The 27280-nt window shown below is 41.7% G+C and overlaps 1 protein-coding gene across 7 annotated transcripts in view; it reads left to right on the top strand.

Annotated features, from left to right (window-relative positions):
- The window catches only part of FTO (FTO alpha-ketoglutarate dependent dioxygenase), a 211034-nt gene that overhangs the window by 112751 nt on the left and 71003 nt on the right, over positions 1-27280 (top strand). The window contains exons 9-10 of one of the 7 annotated variants that reach the window (XM_039352392.1): positions 11822-11899; positions 13619-15375. The exons of 5 other annotated variants lie outside the window; for them this stretch is intronic. In XM_039352392.1, the coding sequence (XP_039208326.1) occupies positions 11822-11899; positions 13619-13664 (124 nt within the window). In that variant the 3' untranslated portion in view covers positions 13665-15375. Of the gene's footprint in view, positions 1-7012; positions 7697-11821; positions 11900-13618; positions 15376-27280 lie in introns of those variants that run through there. One more of the 7 variants, XM_039352393.1, reaches the window with a different exon arrangement.

Raw genomic sequence — 27280 nt, 5'->3', positions numbered from 1 at the left:
ATTTTCTCTCCATCAGGATTAGATGAAACAGAAAACCCATATACGGAGCCTCTGGAATTGCAGGCTTCTAATTTAGAAATATCCATTTTATCCCGTGTAATTTCTTTGCTAAGATTCCTCGGTCTGAATCTGATACAGGTAGAAGCCAAGACAAATACTAAACGTTTATAGTCACGGGGGCCAGTTTGGGTTTCCGTCTAATGCGAAGCGAAGAGGATACCTTGGCTCAGTTTCAGGTGTGTAACGAGGGCAGAAAATGCATTTCAAATTTAGCATCAAATGTTGCCACATGTTTCTTTGGCCCTTGCAGACTTTTCTCTTTTGCAAGTTTCAAAGTACGTCGACCGCCATTTCTTGAAACTCCGGGCCTGTGACGAGGTCCTCGCAAGGGAGCCTTTTTAATTTACCCAAACGAAGAGCAGGTTTAAGGAAATTTCACAAGTGATTAAGCAGATGATTGCTTCTCGAGTCTCAGGTACCGCCAAAACCGTGGACAAATCCGAAACAAGTAGAGGAGGACCCCCTTGCTAATGACACATAATTTTCCCAAATGAAAACCAGAGTGGCTTTCCGATGGATGTTTAATGTTAAAAACGGTGAAGGTGAAAATGGTGAAGAGTGACTGCTGTGGGCCTGGGATCTTCTTTCAGCTTCCTTTGAGCATTTGCCCGGAGAAATCTTACACTTAAATCTATTAAGGCCCCATTTTCAGTGTTCTTTAACAGGGATAGCTCTCTTCTGGGACTGTATCATTGCCCTTTCCATCATGAAGGCAACTTCTGGAAATGTTCTTGTGCTCGTCTTCCTCAAGGACCATGTACCTACCAAGACATCGCAGCTCACTTATGCATGGTTGATCTACATTACACCAGAGCGGGAAACGTTTCTGCCCTACGTTGTCCAACAACAGAATAGCAGAGTTGGAAGGGACCTTGGAGGTCTTCTAGTCCAACCCCCTGCTCAAGCAGGAGACTTAGCACTTTTCAGTCAATCAACCAGAATAGAGCTGGAAGGGACCTTGGGGGGGTCTTCTAGTCCAACCCATTGCTTAAGCAGGAGACCCTATCCCATTTCAGACAAGTGGCTGTCCGGTCTCTTCTTAAAAACCTCCACTGATGAAGCACCCACAACTTCTGGAGGCAAGCTGTTCCATTGGTTAATTAAGAAGTTTCTCCTTAATTCCAGGTTGCTTCTCTCCTTGATCAGTTTCCATCCATTGTTTCTTGTCTAGCATGGCTGGCTGAGGAATTCTGGGGGTTGAAGTCCATGAGTCGTAAAGTTGGCAAGGTTGGAGATCGGGGTTCTAGAGAAGATTTCAGGGTTCATCTTCTCTGAGAAGGATGGCCAGGATTTGGGCTCATGTAACTGCAAGTCGAAAGATATTCCAAAGGGCTGGGGTTGCCAATGAGGAACAGTGCCTCTGAGCATCACACACATACATCACCTCTCCCAAATGGTGCTTCTTCTCTCAGTACAGTTGCAATTTTTGGGTGAGATGCAATTTTGGAGGAAACCAAGAGCCAAGTCTAATAAAGGCCCTTTAAATTATACCTGGATGCTAATAAAGAACTGAGGCAGGTATTGCGTGTTCTCTAAGAAACTTCCTGGTGGGTCTTGAAGGCAGCCCCATGTAGAGCATAGCATATCAGTGACCTGCTGTGAGCCCAACTCCCCAAAATCATGGCTATGGCAAGGTCCACCTCTATATTTGTTTGTTTTGTTTACGCTGAGATAGAAAGAAACTGGGTGAGCGAATGTGATTGGTATGAAAGATAAATTACGTCTCAGCGGTTCTCCACACGGAGATTCAGTTATGTCAACCACCAAGAACTGCTTAGCTTCAAGGCCATAAAGGAGGGGCGAAGAAGCTGTTGAAACTTGGGAAGAGGGGGAGAAACAACTTCAGGTGCAAATTACTGCACGAGAGTAAACTGTACCCGATACCAACAGAAGGCCTTCAACTGAGGCTTCGTTCTCAGTTTTTCAATCAATCCTTTTTTTTTCCTAGTCATCTCTTTGAGTGCATCTGAGATTGATTCCCAAGTTTTCATCAGAAGAGTTTGTCAAGTTTACTTTAACGATGCATTCTTCCTGTCCGTTGCTTTTAAGATTGCAATTTTGGTAATAAAATTTGGAAGTCCTGGGTGGGGGAGTTATACCTGAGACTTGGGGAGGGGGAGAACTTTAGTCCTGGAATTTTAGGCAGGAGTTCTCTGCTTTAAGGTGATGTTCCCTGATAACATCCCAACGATGCTTTTTCACGAGGCAACTGGACATTTCTCTTCTCATCCAAGAAGCTTCTTCAGCTTCTACAGAGCTGAGGAAGCTTCTTGGACGAGAAGCGAAACGTCTTCAAAGAAAACTAAGGAAGTCCAGTTGCCTCATTATCTTTGGGATAACTATTTCTTGGATGACTGAGAATCTCCATAGACATTTCCTGATACGTCAGAACAAATCTCTTGAACGATAAGATTGAACAGAAGTCTCCATATATGTATGGAGAGGACATCTGCTGAAACATCTCTTGCGGGCATCTCTTGCTACCTCTTGGAATCTCTTCACACCCTACACCAGAGAAGGATAACCTCAAGGTGACCTTTGCACATCTGGGGCCACATCCAAGCAAGACCTTGTCTTAGGCTTGTCAGTTTCAGCTGGGGCTGCGTTACTGACAGACGTGTAAACAGATGCAAGCGTTGTTGCTAATGACAGGTGATTATAAGTGGCGTTGGTGCCAAAGTAATTAAAGCCTTTTTTGACAGGGACATTTGGTGATGGGCTATTTCAACAGTAGGAAAATGGTTAACATTTTAATCCCCCGCCCTTCCATCTACATATCTCTCCCAGGTAGGGCAGGAGTCCTAAGTACCATAAATGATGGTTTTGGGGAATTTCAGTGCTTTGATGAATTTTTGTTTGTAATGGACACACAGTGGTGAAATGTAGTTTATGGACACAACCACTGCAGCAATATAAACTTGGGAGGCTCCAGTGTGATTATTCGTTTTTGTCTGATGTTCAACTAATCCAGTAGAGTTGGATTCATTCATTTAGCGATGTTACAATGGCAATTAAAAAGTGATTATGATTATTTTTCACCATTGCAACAACCCCAAGGTCATGTGATCAAAATGCTTTTTGTGTGTGTGTGTGTGAGAGAGAGAGAGAGAGACAGACAGACAGACAGACAGACAGAGACAGAGAGATCTTATAGTAGGTCATTTTGAGTTATGTATGACCTCCTTAGACATTTACAGGTATGTCCCGGAAAATATTGGTGTCCTAGGAAATCTTTTGAAATCATATTTATTTATTTTTATTTTATTTTTACCAAATTTATTTGCTACCCAACTCACAGTTCAGGAAACTCTGAGCATCTTACTGCCATGACTTTTAAGATTATGAAATTTTAATTACCCCAATTTAACAATCGGTAAGGAGAACCTAAGATATAAATCTGAATTTTGACATAACAAATTGCTTCATTTATGTTCCTTGAAACTTTAGTTTTTCTGTCAGAATCTCTTGATACTTATCACCTTTCTTTTATTCCTGAGGGAGTCTAAAATTAGTTCAAAACATATTGAGTGTAGATGAGCCGTTTAAAAAAAAACAAATCTCACCTTTGAAATAATTTAGTCATTTAACGAAGTGTTAAACATCGGTAACTTTTCTCTAACTCTGATGCCAGAGGAATTCTTTCTCAGCTCTGGGTTAAGATTTCCTTCAATCTAACATGTCACGAAACATCTCTTAATATTAGCCAATGCCAGATATAAGCCGGCAAGGCTTATGAGTGAGTCGAGTGAATTCAATTATGAAAAATGGGGTTATGAAAGAAAAAAAGAAGGGAAGAGAGAGAAAGAAGAGGGAAAAAAGAGAGAGATAAAGAGAGAGAGAGAGAGAGAGAGAGAGAGAAGAAAAGAAAGAGAAAGGAAGGAAAGGAAGAGAGAGAGAAAGGAAGAAGGAAAGAAAGAGAAAGAAAGAAAGAAAGAAAGAAAGAAAGAAAGAAAGAAAGAAAGAAAGAAAGAAAGAAAGAAAGAGAAAGAAAAAAGAGAAAGGAAAGAGAGAAAGAAGGAAGGAAGGAAAGAAAGAAAGAAAGAAAGAAAGAAAGAAAGAAAGAAAGAAAGAAAGAAAGAAAGAAAGAAAGAAAGACAGACCAGTGATGTTTGATTTTTGATCTCTGAACTTGTAGATTCCAGATCAGGCCTTCAACTCTTCGGGTTTTTTTTTTTTTTTTTCTTCCCAGCATGGAAAATATAATCGACTCCTCTTCCCTCCTCCCCCCCCCAGGTTTGTTTTTTTTTAAAAAAGGGAAAGGAATCCGAGCATTGCATATTTCTCGAAGGGGGCCACGTCAGCCAGTTGCCCTCCTCCTTTGTATTTCTTCCCCAATGCAACCTGCTACTCTATCTTGTAAAAATATCTGCCCCCCCCCCCCGTGTCCGAAATCAATCCAGGGCAAGTGATTGGTCTTTTAACTGGGCCGTTCTTCTCCTTGTAATGGCCACATTGCTTCTATTCATCTGTAGCCAACCTGACGCCAGTGTCCCTGAAAGGACCTGCCATCAGAAGTATCCCCTGACTCTTATTTCCCCCCCCCCCACAGACCCCCTTCCCTTATTGGGGGCTGAGTGGAGTTTTACACTTGCTCTTTTTTAAAAACCTGCTGGCTGCAGCTCCCGGATCGAGTGATATAGCAAGCTGCCTAATTAAACTGTCTGTCTTGCCTCACCTGCCTTTCCCGAAGCCATTTCACCAGCTGGCATTCTGAACTGTTAGAGCTGGTTGCGGGGAGTGGCTGTGGCCGGGGACTAAAAGTGTGTGTGTGTGTGGGGGGGGAATTGGCAGATTTGGCTGAGGGTTGATGCTCGATGTGGAATGAATGAAGGCGGCAGCACCTGAGCGTTTCCGTCCCCACGGATTTCTCAGGTTGGTTATTTCCAGTAGTAAATGGGAAGCAAAGTTAGAATCTTCAATTTCATTTATGAATGTCCGATAAACACAATACTTGACACTTCTGTGTGAGATTAGAACTGCAGTTCTTGTTATTACTCTCCCAAATAATCTATCTTCCTTCCTTCCTTCTTTCCTTCCTTCCTCCCTCCCTCCCTCCCTCCCTCTCCTTCCTTCCTTCCTTCCTTCCTTCCTTCCTTTAATCCTTCCTCCCTCTCCTTCCTTCCTTCCTTTCCTCCTTCCTTCTTTCCTTCCTTTCTCTTCCTTCCTCTCCCTTCCTTCTTCCCTCTCCTCTCCTCTCCTCTCCTCTCCCCTCTCTCCCTCCCTCCTTTCTTTCTTTCTTTCTTTCTTTCTTTCTTTCTTTCTTTCTTTCTTTCTCTTTCTTCTTTCTTTCTTTCTTTCTCTTTCTTCTTTCTTTCTTTCTTTCTTTCTTTCTTTCTTTCCAAATGGGATGAGAAATCCCCAAAAAAGTGTGGCAGGACAGAGAGTGGTATCGCTTGTGTAACAAAAGCTATTTAGATACAGCTGGAACAAAGATGAAACAGTGCAGTTAGAGGAAGGGATTTTGGTGGTGTCAGCATTTTTTTCAAAGTTTAGTTAGAATTCAAAGCTCTTTGTGTGTGGAGCTGTGTGCGTCTTCTTTGTTAGAAACGGGGACTACCTAGGGTTATATTTTGGGAGAAGTGAAAGCAGCCATTCAAGTCAATCATACCCCCAACCCCTACACACACTTTAATTTAATGGGATAGTTTCAGATATTCCCCAATACCTGATCTGTTAATGATAAGCCAGAGTGATTGAGCTTGGCCACTGTACCTGGTCAAGGATGATTTACTAATGGCTCGTTGACCAAGGCACTATGAATGTGAGATAGAAAACAAGAAGGCTCTATAGCAGCAGCAGAAAATGTCCAGGAAATTGAAGGCAAACCTTAACAGAATTCTACCTGAGCCCACTATTAGCATTTACTTGAAATATAACCACAATTCCAAGCATACAGGGTTATTTGTAAGGGTGGTTATGATGATATATGAAAGCACACGTGATGTATGTTGATTTATACTAATAAACTTAGGGTTCATATGATTGATTACCATATTTTCCGGCGTATAAGACGACTTTCTAAACCATGAAAATCTTCTCAAAAGTCGGGGGTCGTCTTATATGCCCAGTCGTCTTATACGCCGGAAAATACGGTATGTATCATCAAGTCAGGCTCAACTTTTAGCAACCACTTAGATAGATTTCCTCAATAACTGTCTGGTCCTAATGTGGTCCTTCAGGTCTTCCAATGGAGCACACGTTGCCACTGTGATGCCTACTGGTTGTCCCTCTTTCCTTACACCCTTCCTTCTATCAGAGCCTTATCCAGAGCTGAGTCTTCATAAAAAGAGCCGAGGTGACGCAGCAATTAGAGTGCAGTACTGCAGGCCACTTTAGTTGACTATGTTCAGCAGGTCAGTGGTTCAAATCTCACCGGCTCAAGGTTGACTCAGCCTTCCATCCTTCCGGGGTAGGTCAAATGAGGACCCAGATTGTTGGGGGGCAATGTAAATATATATATACATTGCTTACTGGTGTACACCGCTTAGAGAGTGCTCGCACTTAAAGCGGTATATAAGTCTCATAAATAAATAAATAAATATAATGAATCTGAAGTAGGATAATTTTAGTAGGATCTTTAGTGGGATCAAGGGAGAACTCTTGAATATTTAATAATTTTAATTTTTTTTTCAATCATCCATTAAGTTCTTGGCCATCCATGATCTTCATCCGAAGTCTTCTCCAATGCAACATTTCAAAAGTGTCAATAGTCTAATTTTTATCCTGCTTTTTTTCAAAATCCAACACTTAAGTTCTTTAATCCCATTAATTTAGAAGGCTTCATTGGTATGCTGAAGAGTGGGCCAAAACTTCTCCGGTAAACTCCAGGTGGCTTAGGTCTTTGGAACAGAGAAACCAAATACAGGAAGTTAAATGTATTTCATTCAGATGTATTATTTTTGGAGCCAACACACAGGGAAAATAACTATTTCCCCCCCGTGGATTTTGGCAGGATATTATTTCTCCTTGCCTTGGCAAGGAAATGTTTCCTTCTGGGCTGGATATCAGATGTGGCACCTCCACAGAGTTGCTGGTTTGCTTTCATGTGCCTAACGAGGAAGTGAGAAGTGGATGCCTGCAAAAATTAATCTTCTGGCTTCTGAAGGTGAGGCCATAATTTAGTTTCTGGAACACCTTTTGATCGTGGTCTGATCCTCTTGCAAAGAATTAAGCAGGGGGATGGGATCATCATACCTTTCCTAGGGGAAGCAGTTGTGTTGTTTTAATGTGTGTGTGTGGGGAGGGCGCTACAGATACCCGGGTTCAAGACGCCACTCAATCCTGGCGCTTACTGGAAAGTTCAAGTAGAGTGCCCTCTGCATCATCTTACACTCTTGTGATCTGTGGTTACAACAGTAAACCTAGTTACTTGTCATCTGTTACTTGATGGCTATCGGAGAAGGAAAAGGAGAAAGATCACCTCTGGTGGGAATGTAAAGGAGTTTCTAGTTGGAACAACATGGCCACAAAGAGTTTTGAAGATAACAACAGGTTTGTGTTTAATTCATCTTAGGCAGGAGTAGGAAACCTTGGCTCTTTTATGACTCATGGACTTCAACTCCCACAGTTCCTGAGCCAGCGTGGAAACCTCTCCCTTTCCCCTCAGCACGGCTGGCTCAGGAATTCTGGGAGTTGAAGTCCACAAGTCATTTTTGAGGCTGCCTACCCCTGATCTTAGGGGACCTCTGAGCAAATCTATACAGGTAATCCTCAACTTTACAACCACAGCTGAGCCCAAAATTTCTGTTGCTAAGTAAGACCGTTGTTTTGGTCCACCCACCCCCATTTTATGACCCTTTCTTCCCACAGTGGTTAACCCAAATCACTGCAGATGTTACGTTAGTAACAGGGTTGTTAAGTGAATCGGGTTCCCCCACTGATTTTGCTTGTCGGAAGGAAGGCCGCAAAAAAGTCCTTAGATGACCCTGGGACGTTGCAACCGTCATAAATCCGTGCTGGTTTTGCCAAGCGTCCCAATTTTGATCACTTGACCAGTTTCATAAGTGTGAAAACCAGTCATAACTCACTTATTTCAGTGCCGCTGTACCTACAAACGGTCACGAAACGAAGGTGGGCCAGTCCAGGACTGTCCGTGTGCTGTTTTCATGGTGGTTAATTACAGAGCAGGTACCTTTTCTAAAAAAAAAAAGAAAAAGCAACCTGGTTCTTCACTCCTTTAACATATAAACCTTGAACTAACATTGATGAACAAAGACCATTTTTGGCAAACCAACCAGGGAAAGATATGACACCGTTTGCCGCATCAGGAAGCACCCCGCTGTTCCCTTGTAATTATAACGCTCTCCAGCCTGTGGGGTTGCCTGGTCTTCCATAATGAATCTGCCAAGCTAGTCTAGTCGTTGTCCCTCTTGACAAAAAGCCATTGTCGGTGCAGGAAGCCTCCGTGACGAGACCGTTGCCTACTTTACTTGCACGACAGCTACTTATCGGTCCTGGTGGATGATGGGACGGACCCCTATTCCATACTCCTTAGCCAATCCTCTCAATAGCCTCCTGCGCTCTCCTCCACCTCTTTGGCCTTGTCCTTCTCTTTCTCCTCCTTGTAGAAAGTTTCTTCCTGGGCATCAGGGAGCTTGTTTAGCAGACCATATTGTCGAGGAAGAGACATCATTTGTTGCACGAAGCTGGCCAGTCAACTGGGGTATAATTAAGGCTCGGAGAACAGGCTGTCTTCACCACAGGAAGGGCATGTTAGATATTGCAAGATTCTGGAGCTGTCAGTTTGGCCGAAGCGAGAAGACGGAAAGCCTGCGAAAAACTCTCTCTTTCATTTACAATCCCTTTATGTACAGCGTCTGCACTTGGCAAAAGTTTATCTCTAAACTATTGGCTCTCGGTGACGGACTAAAGAGGCCGGATTAGCATATGTTAAATGTATATTTTAGTGATATATATATATATATATATATATATATATATATATATATATATATATATATATATATATATATATATATTCAAAATTATAGTGTTCACAGTATGTACACAGTATATACAGTGCTTTTTTCTTAAAAAAAAAAAAAGGTGTCGGAACTCACACACTTCATACAACCCGCCTTGCCTACCCTACAAGGTTCCATCCAAAAAGGGTATTAGAACTCAGTTCTGGGCACTGGGTTCGCATGATGCTGGGCGTGTGAAAATCCCAATCTTTTTGTCGGGATGATGGGTTTCACATTAAAAAGGCAGGGAGACTAAATGAAGAAAAGCCGTTTTAATTTTTAACAGTTTTTCGGTTCAGCCTAAGAAACGGCATTTTTGACAGTTTTAACTGACATTTGAATAATTGGATTAATTTGTGGAAGGAAGCCAGATCTTCATTCGGGGCTCAGGCGTCTGCCTTGCATGCTGTCCGTCTGCTATATACATACACACACACAGAGACAAACAGACACATACTGTACACACACACACACACACATATATATATACACACACACACATACATATACATATGTACATATGTACGTGGTGTGTGTGTGTGTGTGTGTGTGTGTGTGTGTGTGTGTGTGTCTTTGATAATTTTGAATATTGGAATCCCAGGTATGGACATTTAAAGTCAATAAGATAAAAACAACGAACTCAGGGATGTAAGGCTTAGCAATTAAAAGCCTTTTGCCTTACATCCCGGAGTTCGTTGTTTTTATCTTATTGACTTTAAATATATATATTATAACAACAACAACAACAACAACAATAATTCCAGCAGCCGTTCCTTATATGCTTTAGCCTCCAGTCCCCTGATCATCTTTGTTGCTCTTCTCTGTAATCTTTCTAGAGTCTCAACATCTTTTTTACAGCGCGGTGACCAAAACTGGATGCAGTATTCCAAGTGTGGCCTTACCAAGGCCTTGTAAAGTGGTATTAACGCTTCACATGATCTTGATTCTATCCCTCTGTTAATGCAGCCTAGCACTGTGTTGCCCTTTTTGGCAGCTGCAGCACACGGCTGGCTCATATTTAGATGATTGTCCACTAGGACTCCGAGGTCCCTCTCACAGTTACTACTATTGAACAAGGTACCCCCTATACTATACCTTTGCATTTGGTTTTTCTTGCCTAAATGTAGAACCTTGCTTTTTTCATCATTGAATTTCATTTTGTTAGAAGTGCCCAGTGTTCAAGTCTGTCTGTATCGCCCTAAAAAATGAAGGACTGTAGTGTTCTCTTTAAAGCAGTGGTTCTCAACCTGTGGGTCGGGACCCCATTTGGGGTCGAACGACTATTTCACGGGGGTCGCCAAACAAGGCTGTCCGCCATTTCCCCCCCTTTTCTTTGGCCACGCCCCTGGCACCCGGTGATGTATAAGTGGTTGGGGATCACCACAACATGGGGAACCGTATTATGGGGTCGCGGCATTAGAAAGGTTGAGAACCACTGCTTTAAAGCAACGCAGTAAGAATTATCTAATAAATTGAGGAGGGCAAACGATTGAGAGGGAAATATTAACCCTTAACGTGGTAGTTAAATAGCATAGTTATTGGAATTCTGAAACCACCACTGAGTTGGCTTTTCAGAAATCAGCACTGAAGGAGAGAAAACCCAAGATGTCAATGGAGACAAGAAGAGTAAATGAATAAATGAGTTGCTTAGACAAAACTACTCTGGAATCCAATTGTTTGGTGATCGATGGATCACTAGAGAATTGGCATCTTCCCTTTCAGAAAAAGATTCTCCAGAGCTCAACTTAGAATAGACTAAGACCTACCCTCAAGCCATCTACTTATCCACGATGGGAATCAAGTAGTTGTCTGTGTGGATCTTTGATCTTCTGAATGACTTCTTTTAGATCATTGCAGGGATCTTTGTTCTCCAGAACCACATCTTTTAGATGCCTGCATGGATCCTTGTTCTCTAGAACCACATCTTTTAGACGTCTGCATGGATGTTTACGCTCCAGAACCACATCTTTTAGATGTCTGCATGGATGTTTGTGCTCCAGAACCACATCTTTTTAGATATCTGTGTGCATCTTTTATCTCCAGAATGACATATTTTAGATGTATCTCCTGAAAGAGGCAAAATGATCATAGCAGAAAGAATTTCATTCCGGTAGGGAGAATCCAACTAATGACCTCTCGTAGCCTCGTAGTGGTTTGGGTTTGGGAGAGCGACTTGAAAAGAAATGAAATAGGAAGGGCCTTACTGCTGTCCCATTTGTAACTTTACTCAAGCTGTAATCATGTTGATTGTCTTACATTAACCTTCTAATTTTCAATTTGGGGTTTTGCTACATAATCTCTAAGAGAGTACATTTAATCGTCATGCGTCCCGTAGCCTTTATATAAACTCAATGCGTTCGCTCCATGTGTCTCTGCTAAGTGGAGCAGCGTCTTCTGGCTGAGCCGTAGAGACATTAAATTACTAAGTAAATCAATACAGCATTGTTATGTCACCGTATCTTTTTCAAAGACCAGCTCAAATTTAGTCCGCTGTTCCTTTGATCCATTCCATTTAGTTGTAAGTACACTTGTATTATACTAACTGTTGTTTGTATGTTATTTTAGGTTGTTGAGTGTTTTCTTTTTTCTAAATAAAAAAATCTGAAGTAGCTATTTAGCAATTTAAATGAAAATGTAATTAGGTTACATCTGTTTTACATGCACATAATTCCATGCAGATGTAAAGATTTATTAAAGCCATATTTTCTTTTAGGCAAACTCCCCCTTTCACCCTTCCCTTCCCCCCTCCCTCCCTGCCAATTTTAGCAATCAAGAAGCAAATATTTCTCTTTTCTCAGGAAAAAAAAGAGGAAAAAAAAGAAACCCAATTTGAGGAAACAAAGCTGTGTATTTCCAGAAGAAGCAGAAGTGACAAAGTAAACAATATGTTAATTACATTATTTATGAGCACAGTTTCAAAGTTGGAAAGCCGTGTTTGGGCAATTAAGAGAGACACATACTTGTCTCAGGAATGGGAGGTAGAAAGTTTAATCAGATCCTATTTTCACTCGTTAATTTAAAGAAAAATGACACAAGGATTTAACAGGGAGGGGTGCAAGGGAATGATTGGAAAATTGGGGGTAGTTTACAACACTCAGGATTCAAGATTCAAATCCCACTTTAGTCTACCCACCAGGTGGTGGTGACCAAGTCATGTTTTCCATCTCTTGGGACTCTCAGTTGCCCTTATGATGGACTTTCCATTGTATGCAGGTTTTACAAGCCATCTCACCTCTAGTATCTCTCCTCACCTCTAGTATCTCTCCTCTCCTCTAGTATCTCTCCTCTCCTCTCCTGGTCTCCTAATCTCTGTATTTTATAATATCTGCCTGTCTACAGTATCTGTAATCTATAGTGTCTATCTATCTATCTATCTATCTATCTATCTATCTATCTATCTATCTATCTATCTATCTATCTATCTATCTATTTCTGTGTGGATCCATCCATCCATCATCTATATCTATGCGTCTGTCTGTCTGTCTGTCTCATCTATAGTGTCTCTGCCTGTCTACAATATCTACCATCTATTTATAGTATCTGTGTCATTTATCTTTCTCTCTCTCTCTCATTTTTATTCATACCCTGCTGTGTTTTCAGGGAAAATCTTGAGAATTTAAACCTGTCAGAAGCCCCCAGTAATGAAAGATGGTCTTCTCCAAACAGACCCAGTCACGGCCGTGCGATTCATAAGCCTTGTGGAAAGTCATTTCTATTCACTCCACCCGCCCCTTTGCTGCTCACATCTTCTCCAGGGTGTGCTATGACAGTTCCCATTGCGGAGGAAGGCAACAAATGTCTGTTGTGTCTGTGAAAGTCAGCGAGAGGGCAGGTGGGACTCAGATGTCGCAATAGCCCGTGTTTCACCGACAGAAACAAGTTTGATTTATCATGCTACAAAGAGGGGCACCAGGCTGCTGTTCCACGGCTTGATTCCCCTTGTCAGTTAAATATGCAAGTACAAACAGTTTTAATGCAGCTTTTACCTAAAACAAGCCTTGGGCACCACTCACATACTTTGACATAGGAAAATTGAGCCGCTTTGAACTTCTATGTTTTTTGATAGCTGCTCAGTATGCATCCTGAAGGTTCACCTGTGGGCATTTTTTCCCCCTCCCTGTCCTCCTTTCTAAGTTCCAATCCCTTTGATTAATTGCCAGGACAGATCAGTCTCAAAGAATAACTCCTATCTCATAATTCTTCCTTCTTTCGGAGTTGAAAGAGAACCTGGCGGTACGTTGAACAGGTAAATCCTTCAGTTGAGTTTGAGCGATTTGAGATTCCCAAAGAAAAGCAACGGTTTAATTGCAACCGTTGGCGCTTGGGTGCCTTACCAAAGATGGGGATATTATCACTGTGGGCAGAAGATGTCTGGTTGGGTAGAAGGAGTCCAAGGCAAGGATTGACCGATTGTGGGTTGTGTAGCGGATTAGATCAGAGAATGGAAAAAGTTCAGAGATTGTATGGATTTTTTAGACCCAACACATTTGGAGAAGAATACGAAAGAGATTCCAAAGCTTTGGATTCAAATCTCCGTTGAGCCAGGAAATTCAATCCATCATCTGAAGATTTCAAACTTTCTTCTCATCTAACAGGAAAGTAACGTCCAGAGAAGAACAGGCATGGATGCCACATCATTAATACAGTTTGGGAATGCCATATCTGGAGAGAACAAGAATGTATTCCAACTCTTTTTGGGAAAAAATTAGCTGGATTTATGACTCGCATTAAGGCAAAAAGCAGCCCTTGCAGTTTGTAGACCATTATTTGTGCCTCAGTGTGTTATGTGACCCCAGCCGATTGTAGTTTTAGTCAATAAACCATGATTAAGCTGGGACTGAATGTGACACGTGAACCAGCCATTCTCTTTTCTCTAGAGGAAGAACATTTTTTTGGCAACAGTGAGGGCAATCACTGCACATTCTTCTTAACGTTAATTTTTATTAAAAAGGTAATTCTAATTTCCAGTCCCAGTGGTCTTCTACGTCCAAACCATAATTGATCATTGAAGGTCAAATAGCCACCTCTTGACTAAATGTTGACCTCTTTTACTTGATGGCCTCAAGCTTGGCATCTCAGCTGCATTAATTGATTATTTTAATAAGGTGGCACACTAAATCTTTTAGGGCCTGTAATAAAGAATGATCTGGAGGCTTTATCCCCACATGGCTGCTTTGACTGAGCCATAATGGGTCACATGAGTTGAATTTAACCTGAACAACCAAAAACTGGAACCCTCCTTGTTAATGCCTTATTAACAAGGATCTCCATTAAATTATTATAATTATTATTATCGGCCTGAAAGAGATCTTCACCTCTGAACCCCAATCAGCTAAAGGTATTTGATGAAAGCGTTATAAATATTTAGAAGGAACAGAGAATGGGATGAAAGACATAAAAGCAGATTTTATGGAAACGGGACTTTTTGAACCAATGTAACACAAATATTGGTCTATCTTTATTCCATTTTTTTTCTCTTGTTCATTTTTGGAGCAAAAGTGCCTGATGGACCACACAACATTTGACATGTTTTACCATGTATCTGCCAGTATCAAAATGCATTCTTCCTTAAACTACAGAACTGGTTTTTAAAAAATATTTTAGTTTGGATTCTATGGTAGTTTCAATCTGCGACAGTTTATTCCTGTACACTCAGAAGAGCTTATATATAGTACCAGCTTGCAACCAAAGAAAAGTTCTCCTGGGACTTAGATGGCCTATTTGTCCTTCATGATATAAAAGAGAGAGAGAATCTGTGGAGAATCATCCAGGTCATGGTAGTTCCAATGGTGTTTTTCCAAAAGGCAACTGGACGTTCTTGTTTTGTTTTGTTTTCCTTGAAAATGAAGAGAGAAGCTTCTTGGATGAGAAGAGAAACGTTTTCAAAAAAAAATCAGTTGCTTTTTGGAAAATCACATTTGGAAGGGGGGGGGAGAGAGAAACGGAATGTTGTGGAGGCCAAAACAATAGGGCTGTGAAGGTGTGTAAGCATGCACACATGCACATATGTATATTAAAAAAAAGCAGTTGCCTTCAAAATTAAAGCAATGTAGTTGTATTGCGTGTATGATGTACAGTTCTTTAGATTTGATTTCTAATTTCTGATTGACCTCACGCAGGCTGGATAGGGATAGCCAAAAAGCCGGAGGTGGCCTGAGATCCCCAGAATGCCCAGATCTGACCCCATCAATTCAATCAAATCAGAATAAAGAAATTGGCAAGATATTCAGGCTGCATCGGGACTGCATCACCAAGGAAAATTATTATGACAATGAAGAGCATTGTGAGAAATATCTCCCATCCATCCATCCCAATTCTGGCTCAGTTAATTAAATTCTAGCTTTTTGGCAGGAACCCCCCCCCCTTTTTTTTTTTTTTTTTGACTGATTAGAGCCTTTGAGTTGAAGCAAGTGTGTGGAACAAGAGATGAATCGTATGTAAGGTCCAGGTAATTAATTAATTGATCAGCCTGGATCGTTTTTTCCACCTCTTTTGGAAGGTGAAAGATCGTCCTTCTAGGCAAATTATGCTTTTGTTCACACCTGGGAGTACCTAGCCAGATGTATAAATTGGACCATCTCTTTTTCTGCTCTGCTGCACAATTCCAGACTGTTGTCTCGGTATCCAGAAGACAAACGACAGAGCCAGCAGTCCAGATTTTTGAACCAGGCCCAACCTCTCTGTAAACCTAAACATGCTGGTTCCAGCCACAAGACTCCTAGAACTGGCAAACATCTTCTTCCCGTCATTTTCTAGCAATTATGGACCAGCAGGTTGAATGCCTGCCCTCCGAAATAGCTCTTTTCACAAACGCACCATACCTATTTTCCCACAGCATTTACAAGATGGCTGGGGTTTTTTTGTTTTGTTTTGTTTTTCCCTTGCTTGTTTGGCCTCGACTCCGTAAAGAAAAATGGCTTGGGAAAGTTCTGCTTGTTTGAAATAACTTTCACTAATGGAGATGTGGGCTCTCTGTTCAGCCGGGTTGCTTTCCAATAAAATTAAACGAAAGCTTGCGTGCATCTGCTTTTCATCACAGAGCACGGGGCTGTTGGAGAATAGCATTGTCCTGAAACAAACTTTTTTTTTTCTTCCCCCAAAGTGATAGCTTCAGTTGCTTTTTAAAAATGTATTTTAGTTGTTTGCATGATGCCTTTATTTATTTTTTTTACAAATAGGTAGGAGAACATATTCGACACACCTTCCTCCTTTTTTCCCCACAAGTACAACCTTTTGAGATGGGGTGGGCTGGGAGAGAGTGATTGGCTGAAAGTCACCCAGCCAGCTTTCATGGTTAAGGCAGGACTAGAACTCACCGCCTCCTGGTGATAGGCTCAAAGTCACCCAACCAGCTTTCATGCCTAAGGCGGGACTAGAACTCACCGTCTCCTACTGATTGGCTTAAAGTCACCCAGCTGGCTTTCATGTTACGTATAGTTCTCAACTTACAGCTGTCTGTTTAGCTACCATTCTAAGTTAAAGCAGCACTGAAAAAAAGCGACCCTCATACTGATGACCATCACCATAACCTCAGTCACATTATTTCAATCTGTTGTTGTTAGTTGCGAAGTCGTGTCCGACCCATCGCGACCCCATGGACAACGTTCCTCCAGGCCTTCCTGTCCTCTACCATCTTCTGGAGTCCATTTAAGCTCACACCTGCTGCTTCAGTGACTTCATCCAGCCACCTCCTTCTCTGTTGTCCCTTTCTTCTATTGCCCTCAATCTTTCCCAGCATTAGGCTCTTCTCCAGTGAGTCTTTCCTTCTCATTAGGTGGCCAAAGTACTTGAGTTTCAACTGCAGGATCTGGCCTTCTAAAGAGCAGTCAGGGTTGATCTCCTCTAGGACTGGCTGTTTTGATCGCCTTGCAGTCCAGGGAACTCGCAGGAGTCTTCTCCAGCACCATAGTTCAAAGGCCTCAAATCTTTGGTGCTCAGCCTTTCTTATGGTCCAACTTTCACAACCATACATTGCAGCTGGGAAAACCATGGCCTTGGCTATACGTACTTTGTTGGCAGGGTGATCTAGACACTTGCAATCGACTTACATTTGCAACAGTCAACATGTTGGCTAAAGGTCGTGGCTATTTAGCAGAAATCCAAACAATAAAATTTGGAATAATCTGCTGCTAGCAATCTAGTGTTTTTATTATTTTATGTTTATTGTTAGTCTTTAATTAGGACTCAAATCGCCATTCCTCTTCAACTATTTTAGCACAACTTCTGAACAGCTGTCCTTCTTGATTTAAATCTGTCTTGAATCTCTCTTTCTTTTTGTGCGTGTGAAGACAAAATGGAGAGAGGTAAGCCAAAAAACATATTGCCTTGAATCCCTTGGAGGAAACACGGAGCTTCACTAAAAAATAAAACTACCCTGTGGCAAATGTTTGTCATTTTTGTTTTACATCCCTTCAAAAAATATTCATCAAACACTGAGATAATAATACGGTCTGCAGAGAGAACCCTAACATGACATTACACCATCAAGTTATATAGAGTTGATCCATTTCCTTTCCTCCCAGGTCTAAGGAGTGTCTCTTTAATGGGTGTGTCTGCTACATTTAATAGACTTCTAATTAAAGTGTTGTTGTATAATTTTGTATACATTGCCCTGGTTGTTTTTAGTCGGGGAAGAGTAATTACATGTAATGACATAAGTGAGATGAATGTATGTAATCACATAATTAGAACATGTGTGTGTGTCTGTGTCTCTGGGTTTCCGCTCTCCTCCCCTTCCTTTTTCTTTAAAAGGGAAAAAAAACCCAAATCTTTCACAAATATCACAGGGCCCTAAAATGGTGGCGTTCTAGTTGATCTGTTGAGAAAGGCACTCATTATTTCCCGATTCAGAAAAATAAGAGACATCTTCTCCATGGCGTGTCACAGAAGCAGTGCACTAACACATCAGTTTTCTGGTCCAAGGACATTTAAAGAATTATTATTAATGAAGGAGAGTTCCCACAGGGGATGCAATGTAGCGCCATCAGTGGATGCTACCATTTGCATGGAAGATGCAGGTAAATGGGATAAGGACCAGACCCAATGTATCCTTGCATCTTGTGTGAAACACGACTGGTGTGGTTTCCCAAAGAATCCTGAGCTTTGGAAATTTGTGGGCATGCTCTGTAGGAAAGTATTCATTCAAGAGAAGAGAATGCTCGGAGCTCAGGGTTCATCCGTGGGATCCTTGGTGTTCTCTGAGCTGGGTTGTTTTCCTGAAGCTATTTCACAACTCAATTAGGTAATGTCTTCAGTGCTAAAAGGGAGGAGGGTGTTGGTGGAGAGGAGAAGAAAAACTGAGGTCCTTGATACTCTCTTGAGCTTGGTTGTTTTCTTGCAGATGTTTCATTGTCTAACTAGGTTAGGTAGCGTCAGTGTTAGAGAATGGGATTGGGGCTTGTGGAGGAGGAGGAAGAGAAGGGGAAGGAAGAGCTGGAGGAGGAGGAGGAGCTAGGAGGAGGAGGACTGTGGGGTGCTTGGCGCTCTCTGAGCTTGGTTGTTTTCTTCAGACATGTCATCATTCAACTAGATAACATCATCAGATGATCATTAGATGATGATCATGAACTTCATCATCATAAACATCACCAGAAACATCACCTCCCCAATCCAGCTATGGAAGTTGTGATTCTCTCTCTCTCTCTCTCTCTCTCTCTCTCTCTCTCTCTCACACACACACACACACACACACACACATATACACACACACACACACACAGAATTCCATCTGACAGTTCCATTCAAGTAGTTCTACTCATGTTGCAGCTAGAAGCTTCTGGTTTCTTTTCCAAAATGAGGATCAAAAGATGAACAAGGAGCTAAGTAGCCCGGCAGATTCTAAATCCTGGAAGCAAGGAAAAAGCACCTGAGTTTCTAGAAAGGAACAATTTCATAGCCAAGGATATCTCCAGTAGATCATTCTTAAGGAGAGACTCGCTGGCACAAGAATTATCCTGACTGGCAGATCCAGATCATGATCGTGACAAAGATTCTCCCAGCCAGATCTTCACTGACCTTCCAGTGAAGGTCCTATAGGACAGTGGTTCTCAACCTTTTTAATGCCGTGACCCCCAACCGGTCGTAAGTCGAGGACTACTCAATTGGTGCAGCACCGTTTGCAGAATTGGACTTTTGGTGGGCTTAGCAGGGCAGAGACAGCCTGGACAATTCCTACTGGCTTTTGAAAGCCAATAGAATTAGACTCTATTCAAGAGAGTCTATTCTATTGGCTTTCAAAAGCCAATAGAATAAAAGGGAGTAGCCCAGCTAAGGAAAAGGGGGAAAAAATGGCAGACTGCGTTGTTTGGCGACCCCCGTGAAATGGTCGTTCGACCCCAAATGGGGTCCCGACCCACAGGTTGAGAACCACTGCTATAGGAGATAGTCCAATGTATTTGGTGGGAAGGAGACGATATTCCCAGTGACTTGCCAAGAACTCCTAGAGGATTAATACCTGTTTTTTCATTAGACCACGGGTAGGCAACCTTGGCTCTTTTATGACTCGTGGATTTCAATTCCCAGAATTCCTGAGCCCTGGGAGTTGAAGTCCACGAGTCATAAAAGAGCCAAGGTTGCCTATCCCTGCATTAGACACACCTGTATCCTTCCAACCTGACTTCTGATTTCTGCATTCTTGAAACATAGCATGCCGGTTTGTTTTTTTCTTATGACATTATTTTTCTTCCACTGAGTCATATTCCCAGTCATGGATGTGGAATAGAAGGGTCCAGTTCATTTCTCTTTTTCTGGTATCCCTCAACTTATAACAATTTGTTTAGTGACCATTCAAAGTTTCAAGGGCACTGAAAAAAAATGTGACTTAGGACCGTTTTTTCACAGTTACGACCTTTGCAGTGTCCCCGTGGTCACATGATCAAAATTCAGATGCTTGGCGACTGGTTCATATTTACGACGGTCGCCGTGTCCCGGGGGTGTGTGTCACGTGATCCCCTTTTGCGACTTTCTGACAAGCAAAGTCAACGGGGGAAGGCAGATTCACTTAACAACCGCGTGACTAACATTGACTGCAGCGATTCACTTAATCACTGTGGTCAGACAGGTCGTAAAATGGGGCAAGCTCATTTAACAAACCTCTCGTTTAACAGCAGAAATTGTGATCGTAAGTCAAGGACTATCTGTGTTTGTGGCCTTCGAGTTGGGTTTTGAATTAGCACGATGGCTTCTTGTTCCAGTTCTTTCTGGAAGAACGATGGAGCTTCTTTCCAATAAGATGTTTGAGCAAGCCCCAGCAGATTTATCTTCTCAGGTAGCTTTTGGCTAACAACCGTGCCGTCAGATATTTATGATATAGTGTTCCATTTGGGGTGCCTTCCTCATTTGCATCTTGCCTGCCTGCCAAAGACATATATTTTATTCCTCAATCAGGTCATATCGACACATGAAAGACACCTCCTATAAATTCTTTACTACAGCTTGTGATTCAGGAAATATTTTATGGAAGACATATTTTAGGTTGTCCCTCCTTTGATTTCCCTCAGAAACTAATAAATAATCAACAAAAATATGATTAAAGGGAAAGCTTGTGAACTGCATCCAGAAAGGAAGGCTAGCTGGTAGAAAAATCTTTCTGATCCATATCCATTTATTCTCAGAAACGGAATTCTAACTGAGGTTTTCAAAAAAAAAAAAAAAACAAACCTGATGAAAGGTTTGGCTAAGTTTTAGCATCAGATTCTCATCTTCAAACTCTTGGTTGAAGTCTGGAAGGGGTGAAAGTTTGGATGTGGAAATTATAGAAAGATGAAGGGGGTTTTAGTCAGGATGGCAAATTATTTATCTTAGGTAATTAAAATTTCTTAAAACAAATTGAGGGTGAAAAGAAATTCAATTATTTTTCAAAGGAATGTTCACCACAACTTGGTTTAACTCCTTTTTAAGGAAAAGTACTGCAGAAAAGTAATTTTTGCAAATAAGTTGAGATTCTACATAGATTTTTGTTAAAAAAAACTACACGGAGCATTTAAAACCAATGTAGATTTTGCTAGAAGCAGTAAATATGTAATATGTAAATAATATTCTGCACCAGTGTACAAGTGGAGCTGAATGAGAAGATATGTAATGAAGGCACGGAAGAGGCCACAATTTTGGAGGTGGTTAGTTTGGGCATGAAAAGCAATACAAAATACCTGTAGGTCATTTCTTAAACGCCATAGACAGTCGTGCAAGTGATCATCGTGCAGGAATTGCAATATGACTAATAGGCACGTATGAGCAAAATTTCACTTGGGAAAAGTTGATCTAAAGCAACTTTTCAACCTTGGCAACTTTAAGATGTGTGGACTTAAACTCCCAGAATTCCTGAGCCACCCCCCCCCCATTTCTCTCTCTCTCTCCCTCTCCCTTCCTCCCTCCCTCTCTCTCCCTCTCTCTCTCCCCCTCTCCTTCTTTTCCTCTCCCTCTCCCTCCCTCTCTCTCCCTTTCTCCCTCTCTCCCTCCCTCGCTCTCTCTCCCCCTCTCCCTCTTTTCCTCTCCCTCTCCCTCCCTCTCTCTCTCCCTTTCTCCCTCTCTCCCTCCCTCGCTCTCTCTTTCTCCCTCTCTTCCCTCCCTCTCTCCCTCCCTCTCTCCATGTCTATCCATCAACCAACCAACTAACTATCATGCAAGTCTACTGCAGGAGGTCTTTAAACAAACAGTTCTAGAATGAGAGAGAAGAACTAATCCAGAATTGGGTCAACCAGGACTAAAATCAATCTCCCCGTTCCTAGTCCAGCACCTTAGAGATGGATGGAGATAGAAAATGGATTCCCTTTAACCAGAAGCGGTCATTGAAGGCGAAATTAACTTATTTCCTAGTACGTTCTTCCCCCCTCCCCCCCATTTCTCCAAAAGGGGATTGCATCTCGTCCCTTTCTCTAATTCTTGCAGCAGGCCAGGAGGAGAGGCTGTGGAAGGAAATAACGTCAGCAATAAAAGGGACACATGGTGAGAATCACCTCGGAAAATCTCATTGGAGGCCTCATGTCCGATCAATGATTCCCGTGGCAGTTAAATTAGAGGCAAGGTTTATTCTGCTAAATAATCCGTTGTCCAAACAATTCTCTAATTTTAGGCCTCTTCCCTGCCTTCCTTAGCTATCCTCTTATTCACCACAATCCCTGACCATTCTGTGTGTTTTCACCCTCCCCAACTGTGCTTCTATGAGAGGTGGCAAATTGCAAATATTTTCAGTCTGCTTTGGTAGATGTGGTGCTTTCTGTGAAGAATAATAAAAAAGGAAAGTCAGTCTCTGTCTGTCTGTCTGTCTGTCTCTTTCTCTCTCTCTCTCTTTTAAAGCTTATTTTTAATTTTGTAAAAACTAGTCCAAAAGGGTTGCATTTAGATCTGGTTCCCAGCCCTGTCTCTTGACCTTTTAATTACTTTATTTGAAACAAGCACTGAGGGTATAATAAAAAAAAACTGGAGGGTTGTCTCTCCTTTGCTTTATTCATAAATTAAAGCTGTTAGCTCCGCCGAGGTGAAAGTCAAGCCAGAGTGTTCATTACTACACAACTGACGTCTTGTCAATAGCCCTGCTTTTTAGTTTGTTCTAGTCAGCACTTGTGTTCATTTTGTTGGGCCATGGGGAAATAAATACAACAAGATTATACATTTGGAAATACCGCAAGAGTTCATGGAGAAGGAGGAAAGAGGGAGGGGACAAGGGGCCATGGTCGGAAAGAAGAAGAAAAGGGGGGGGGGAAAAACACAAATGATAAATTATACACTGGGTAGAAAGTGACATGTTATCTGGTGCTATTAACAGCCAGAGATAATTGCAGTGAATATTGTAATGGTGAGTTTTCCAACTTACAGCCACACAGCGCTCAAGATCAATCTTCCAAGGGAACAAAGCCATTTGTATTAAAATCTAATTCTCCCGTTAAGTTTCTGCAGTGTACAAGGTCTTTTCAGGAAGTTCAAATGCACCGATAACACAGAGAAGCATACTAATGTTCCCAGCTTTGGGGAAACTGGGTTGTAATGAAAACAAATGCATGCCCTGATGCTCTACTTTGTGTCTACTTAATCCAAAGCGTATAGCTTGCTTCTCAAGGAATTTAGTGTCCCAGGATTCAGAATCAAAAGGTGGCCTTTGTTGATTGGTGGTGTCAAGAGCAGAAAATCAGAAGCCCGGTCAGTTCAAATGAATATATAAGTTTATTGTATGCAAAAGGTCTGTACAAGAATCTGAACTACGAATGGTCAAAGCGAGTTGGCAGTAGATGAGAGTCAGAGGAATTCAAGGTGGGCTGGACTCAGATCTCTTGTGGGCATGGAGGGATTCAAGACTTATGGCGCATTTGACCCCTCCCTCAGGCTCAGATTGGTCATCTCCTACATCAGGGATCTTCAAACTTGGCCCTTTTATGATTTGTGGACTTCAACTCCCAGAATTCCTCATCCAGGGTGCCTGGCTGAGGAATTCTGGGAGTTGAAGTCCACAAGTCATAAAAGGGCCAAGTTTGAAGACCCCTGTCCTGCATCATCATCATCATCGTTGAGTTGGAAGGGACCTTGGAGGTCTCCAAATCCAACCCCCTGCTCAGGCAGGAAACCCTATACCATTTCAGACAAATAACATCTTGGATCCAAATGTACCTAAGGGTTTTTAGTTATTTATAAACTAAATGTTTTTCTGCTCATTGCTTCCGTCGTGCGTGAAATATCAGCGCTACTTATTTGAGGTGTTACTGAAATTAAACAGCTCCCAAAATTAGAGGTACATTTTATTTATTTAGTTAACTACTAATTTATTAGGTTTATATGCTGCCTATCTCACTGCCCGAGGGACATTACCAGTTTTGAACTTTGGATAGATGGAATACCTACCTTTCCATTCAGATTTCGGTTAAATTGATATCCCCTTGCTATTTCATCATCCCTGCGGTGGCTTATATGCCTGATGTGGGAATTGTGGTAGGAGCAGAACGGTGTGAAAAAGATTGAACGGGATTGAACTGTGGAGTCTTGGTCTGCTTGGTTGTTTGCTTGAAGACTTTTCCTTACCAGACTAGGTAACATTATCCGTGCTACTAAGTGTGGGGTTTATTCCCTGTTTATATACAGTAGCTTGGCCTGCTAGTGTTGGTAGGAATATGATTTTCTCCCTGGTAATTCTTTGATTAGTGTATTGTTTTCTGCTTGATTGTCTGGTATTAATCCCTGCTTATCTGGGTGTTGAGTGCTGAAGAGGCTATGCTTTGGTCACTCAATCAAGCCGACTAGACAGATGCTGGGTTTATTTTGATGAAGACCCCATGAACAATTATAATTAGATAAAAATAAATTGTCTCACTTTGTCCAGATCTTGTTGTTTTTTGTTTTTTTTAATCCCTCACCCTCAGGCAGTTTCCACCAACAGGCTGAGCTCACCGTTGTAGACAAGCCCATGATTACAGCATCTTGTCTCGATACTTTAAATGTTGCTTAACAAGAAAAATATGTCAATAGACAATGAAAGCTTTCATTTTATGCTTTTCAGCTTGAACAGAAACTGCTCCGAGCGGTGCTGTAAATAACCCCCGAAGAACGACAAGGGAGAGAATCATTTTTGTGACATGGGACACGACTGCCTTTGTAATTAGTAACATTTAACAATATGTTAAGCATCTCTTTTCTAACCCAATGATGGCCTCCCCCATCCATGTTAACCCTTCCAGCTTAGAAAAAGCCTCACCTACCTTGTCTCTAAATCAAATCTTGGTTGACTTGTTTATTTAAGGAAAATTGCAGCGTGAACACCTTGTTCAAAAATTTGGTTATGATATATTATGGGATGGGATATACTAAAAAAAAAATGTAAGGGGAGAACTCCACCTAGCCTTCTCAGGAAGAAGTTTGCAGGGTGGAGGAGAAGAAAAGTAATATTTTCTTAGAGGTCCATTGTGTTAATTTAATTGACACGCTGTTTGCTTGGATCACACCGCCATGAACAAAGTGGGCCTTAACAGTGACGGAACTTGGTCAGAAGTTGGCTGCCAACCTAGGATAGATATCTCTTTAGGGCAGGGGTAGGCAACCTTGGCTCTTTTATGACTCGTGGACTTCAAATCCTAGAATTCCTGAGTCTGGGAGTTGAAGTCCACGAGTCATAAAAGAGCCAAGGTTGCCCACCCCTGCTTTAGGGACAGAGCCCATGAATTTGTAGAAGAGAGACCTGAGATGTTCATCATGAAGTCCACCAGCCAATTTCTGTTAGGGTTTGGATACCCCAAAGTGATTTCCAAAAGGCAAGTGGACTGCCTTGGATTTTTCCTTGAAAATAATTCTTTTCTCATCCAAGAAGTTTCTTTCAGTTCTAACTGAATGCCCCACCGTTCAATGAGAACTGAAGAAGCTTCTTGGATATGAAGTGAAACGTTTTCAAGGGAAAAACCCTCAAGAAAGTCCAGTTGCCTTTTGGAAAAAGATTATCCCTGGGATGATTGAGAATCTCCATCGACATAGAATTGGACATTAGGGAATTTTTCCGCAGAAAACTGTGCTGGGTAAATCCTTGGTCTTCCCTTAACAAGTGTTCTATTTTTTATTTTATTTTTTAAGTAAGCACATTCACGTTTTTCATCTATTAAGGCATAATTAATCTGTATTGCCTTCTTTGGAGTTTTCAAACCTATCGGTGGAACCTGGGGCTTGCAATAATCCATTCAAGAAGGAAGTAATCCTTTCCCTGCTGTAACTCTCTTTAGTTTCCTCTCTCTGGGTGTTCGTGTATAGGTATTTCTTAGATTTGGAAAATCTTGTTTGCGGTTATCCACTCTTTGGAGAAATGAAAGTACTTCAGTTTTGTTGCTTTATTATTATTATTATTTTTCAGTTCAACTGCTCCACATAAACCTTGAAAAGATAGGCTGCTTACAGATCCCTTGTTGTGATTTGTGGCTGCATTTGAAGTGTCTTTGTAGAGTAGGGGTGTCAAACTCAATTTCATTGAGGGCTGCATCAGCATTGCGGTTGCCCTCGGGGGGGGGGCGGGGGAGTGTGGCCAGGGTGGGTGCGGCCTACTAGGTGGGCGTGGATGGAGTCGGTGTGGTCTACTGGGTGGGCATGGCCAGTTCTACATCATTCGCGGCAAGGGGGCCTGTGGGGGCCTGGGCAGGAGTGGGACAGATCTGAGGGTCTCTGGCAGAAGGGGGTGGGACCGGGGCAAGCACCAAGGCACAGTCTATTTCTTCATTCCTCACAAAGGGTGACAACCTCCCCAGCATGCACCCAGGGGGGGCGACACGCCAGGGGCTGGTTCCTCGCTGTTTCTAGACGACCTTGTGGAGCTAAGACTGAATGCCTTTCAGCATAGATGGCCACCACAAAATTGTACATTGGCTCCTGGCCGGCCTGGGCCAGGGCCATGGCAGTGGGGGCCGTTCCCTCACTGTTTCCAGAATGGCTTCGCAAACCACATGAAATCACGTCGCAGGCCACATCCAGCCCCCAAGCCTTGTGTTTGACATGTCTGTTGTAGAGCCACTAGGGTGGGACAGAGATAAAATAGAAACATGACAAGGAATTGAAAAAAAGAAAGAACCACAGCTTTTAATAGGCTAATTTGCTCCAATTTCTTCTCAAACAGAGCTTTGTGTATTACCAGCTTTGGAATAATCTTTTAATAAGTGTATTATCTTTAATTGACACACTTATTAATAGTTTATATTCTTTCTTCTGCTAGCGGCGTTACTACCATTCACAGCAAAACGAATCATGATATAATTTGTTGCTCAGTTCTTTATTTTTAATGTCAAGATTATTATTATTTTTTTTGTAATTTGAATTTAATAAACTATTTACCGTAGAACTCTGTTGAGTTCCCAGTATTAAAATGAAAAGGTTGAAAGTGTGGGTTCTTTAATCAGTGACGATAATTAATGTATTCATTGCAGAAATGTAATGTGGATCTTAACTGAATTTTAATCAAGGGTTTGGCATTGAAAAACATAAACAATTATCAATCTAGAGCACCATGTGTCCTTTGAGGTGCATTTGATAATGTGCCAAAGTTTGCCATGTAATTTCTCCTGTGCAAAAAACAAAACTTCTGTTTTGATACACTATTCAATGTTGACACAATGCATGATACGGTAATTTCTTGGTTATGGGTAGTTCTAGAGCAGATATCTCCAAACTTAGCAGCATTAAGACTTATGGACTTCAACTCCCAGAATTTCTCAGCCAGTCAACTGGTGAATTCTGGAATTTGAAGTCCACAAGTTTTAAAGTTGCCCCTGCTTTAAAGAATTGGGTGAGTAATTTTTGTATGATAA

The sequence above is a fragment of the Crotalus tigris genome, unplaced genomic scaffold (genome assembly GCF_016545835.1).
Source record: "Crotalus tigris isolate CLP2741 ecotype Arizona unplaced genomic scaffold, ASM1654583v1 scf7180000018432.44079421565:4894166, whole genome shotgun sequence".
NCBI classification, from domain to species: Eukaryota; Metazoa; Chordata; class Lepidosauria; order Squamata; family Viperidae; genus Crotalus; species Crotalus tigris.
The sequence above is the reverse complement of the archived record's forward strand: the minus strand, read 5'-3'. Positions and strand labels throughout refer to the sequence as shown.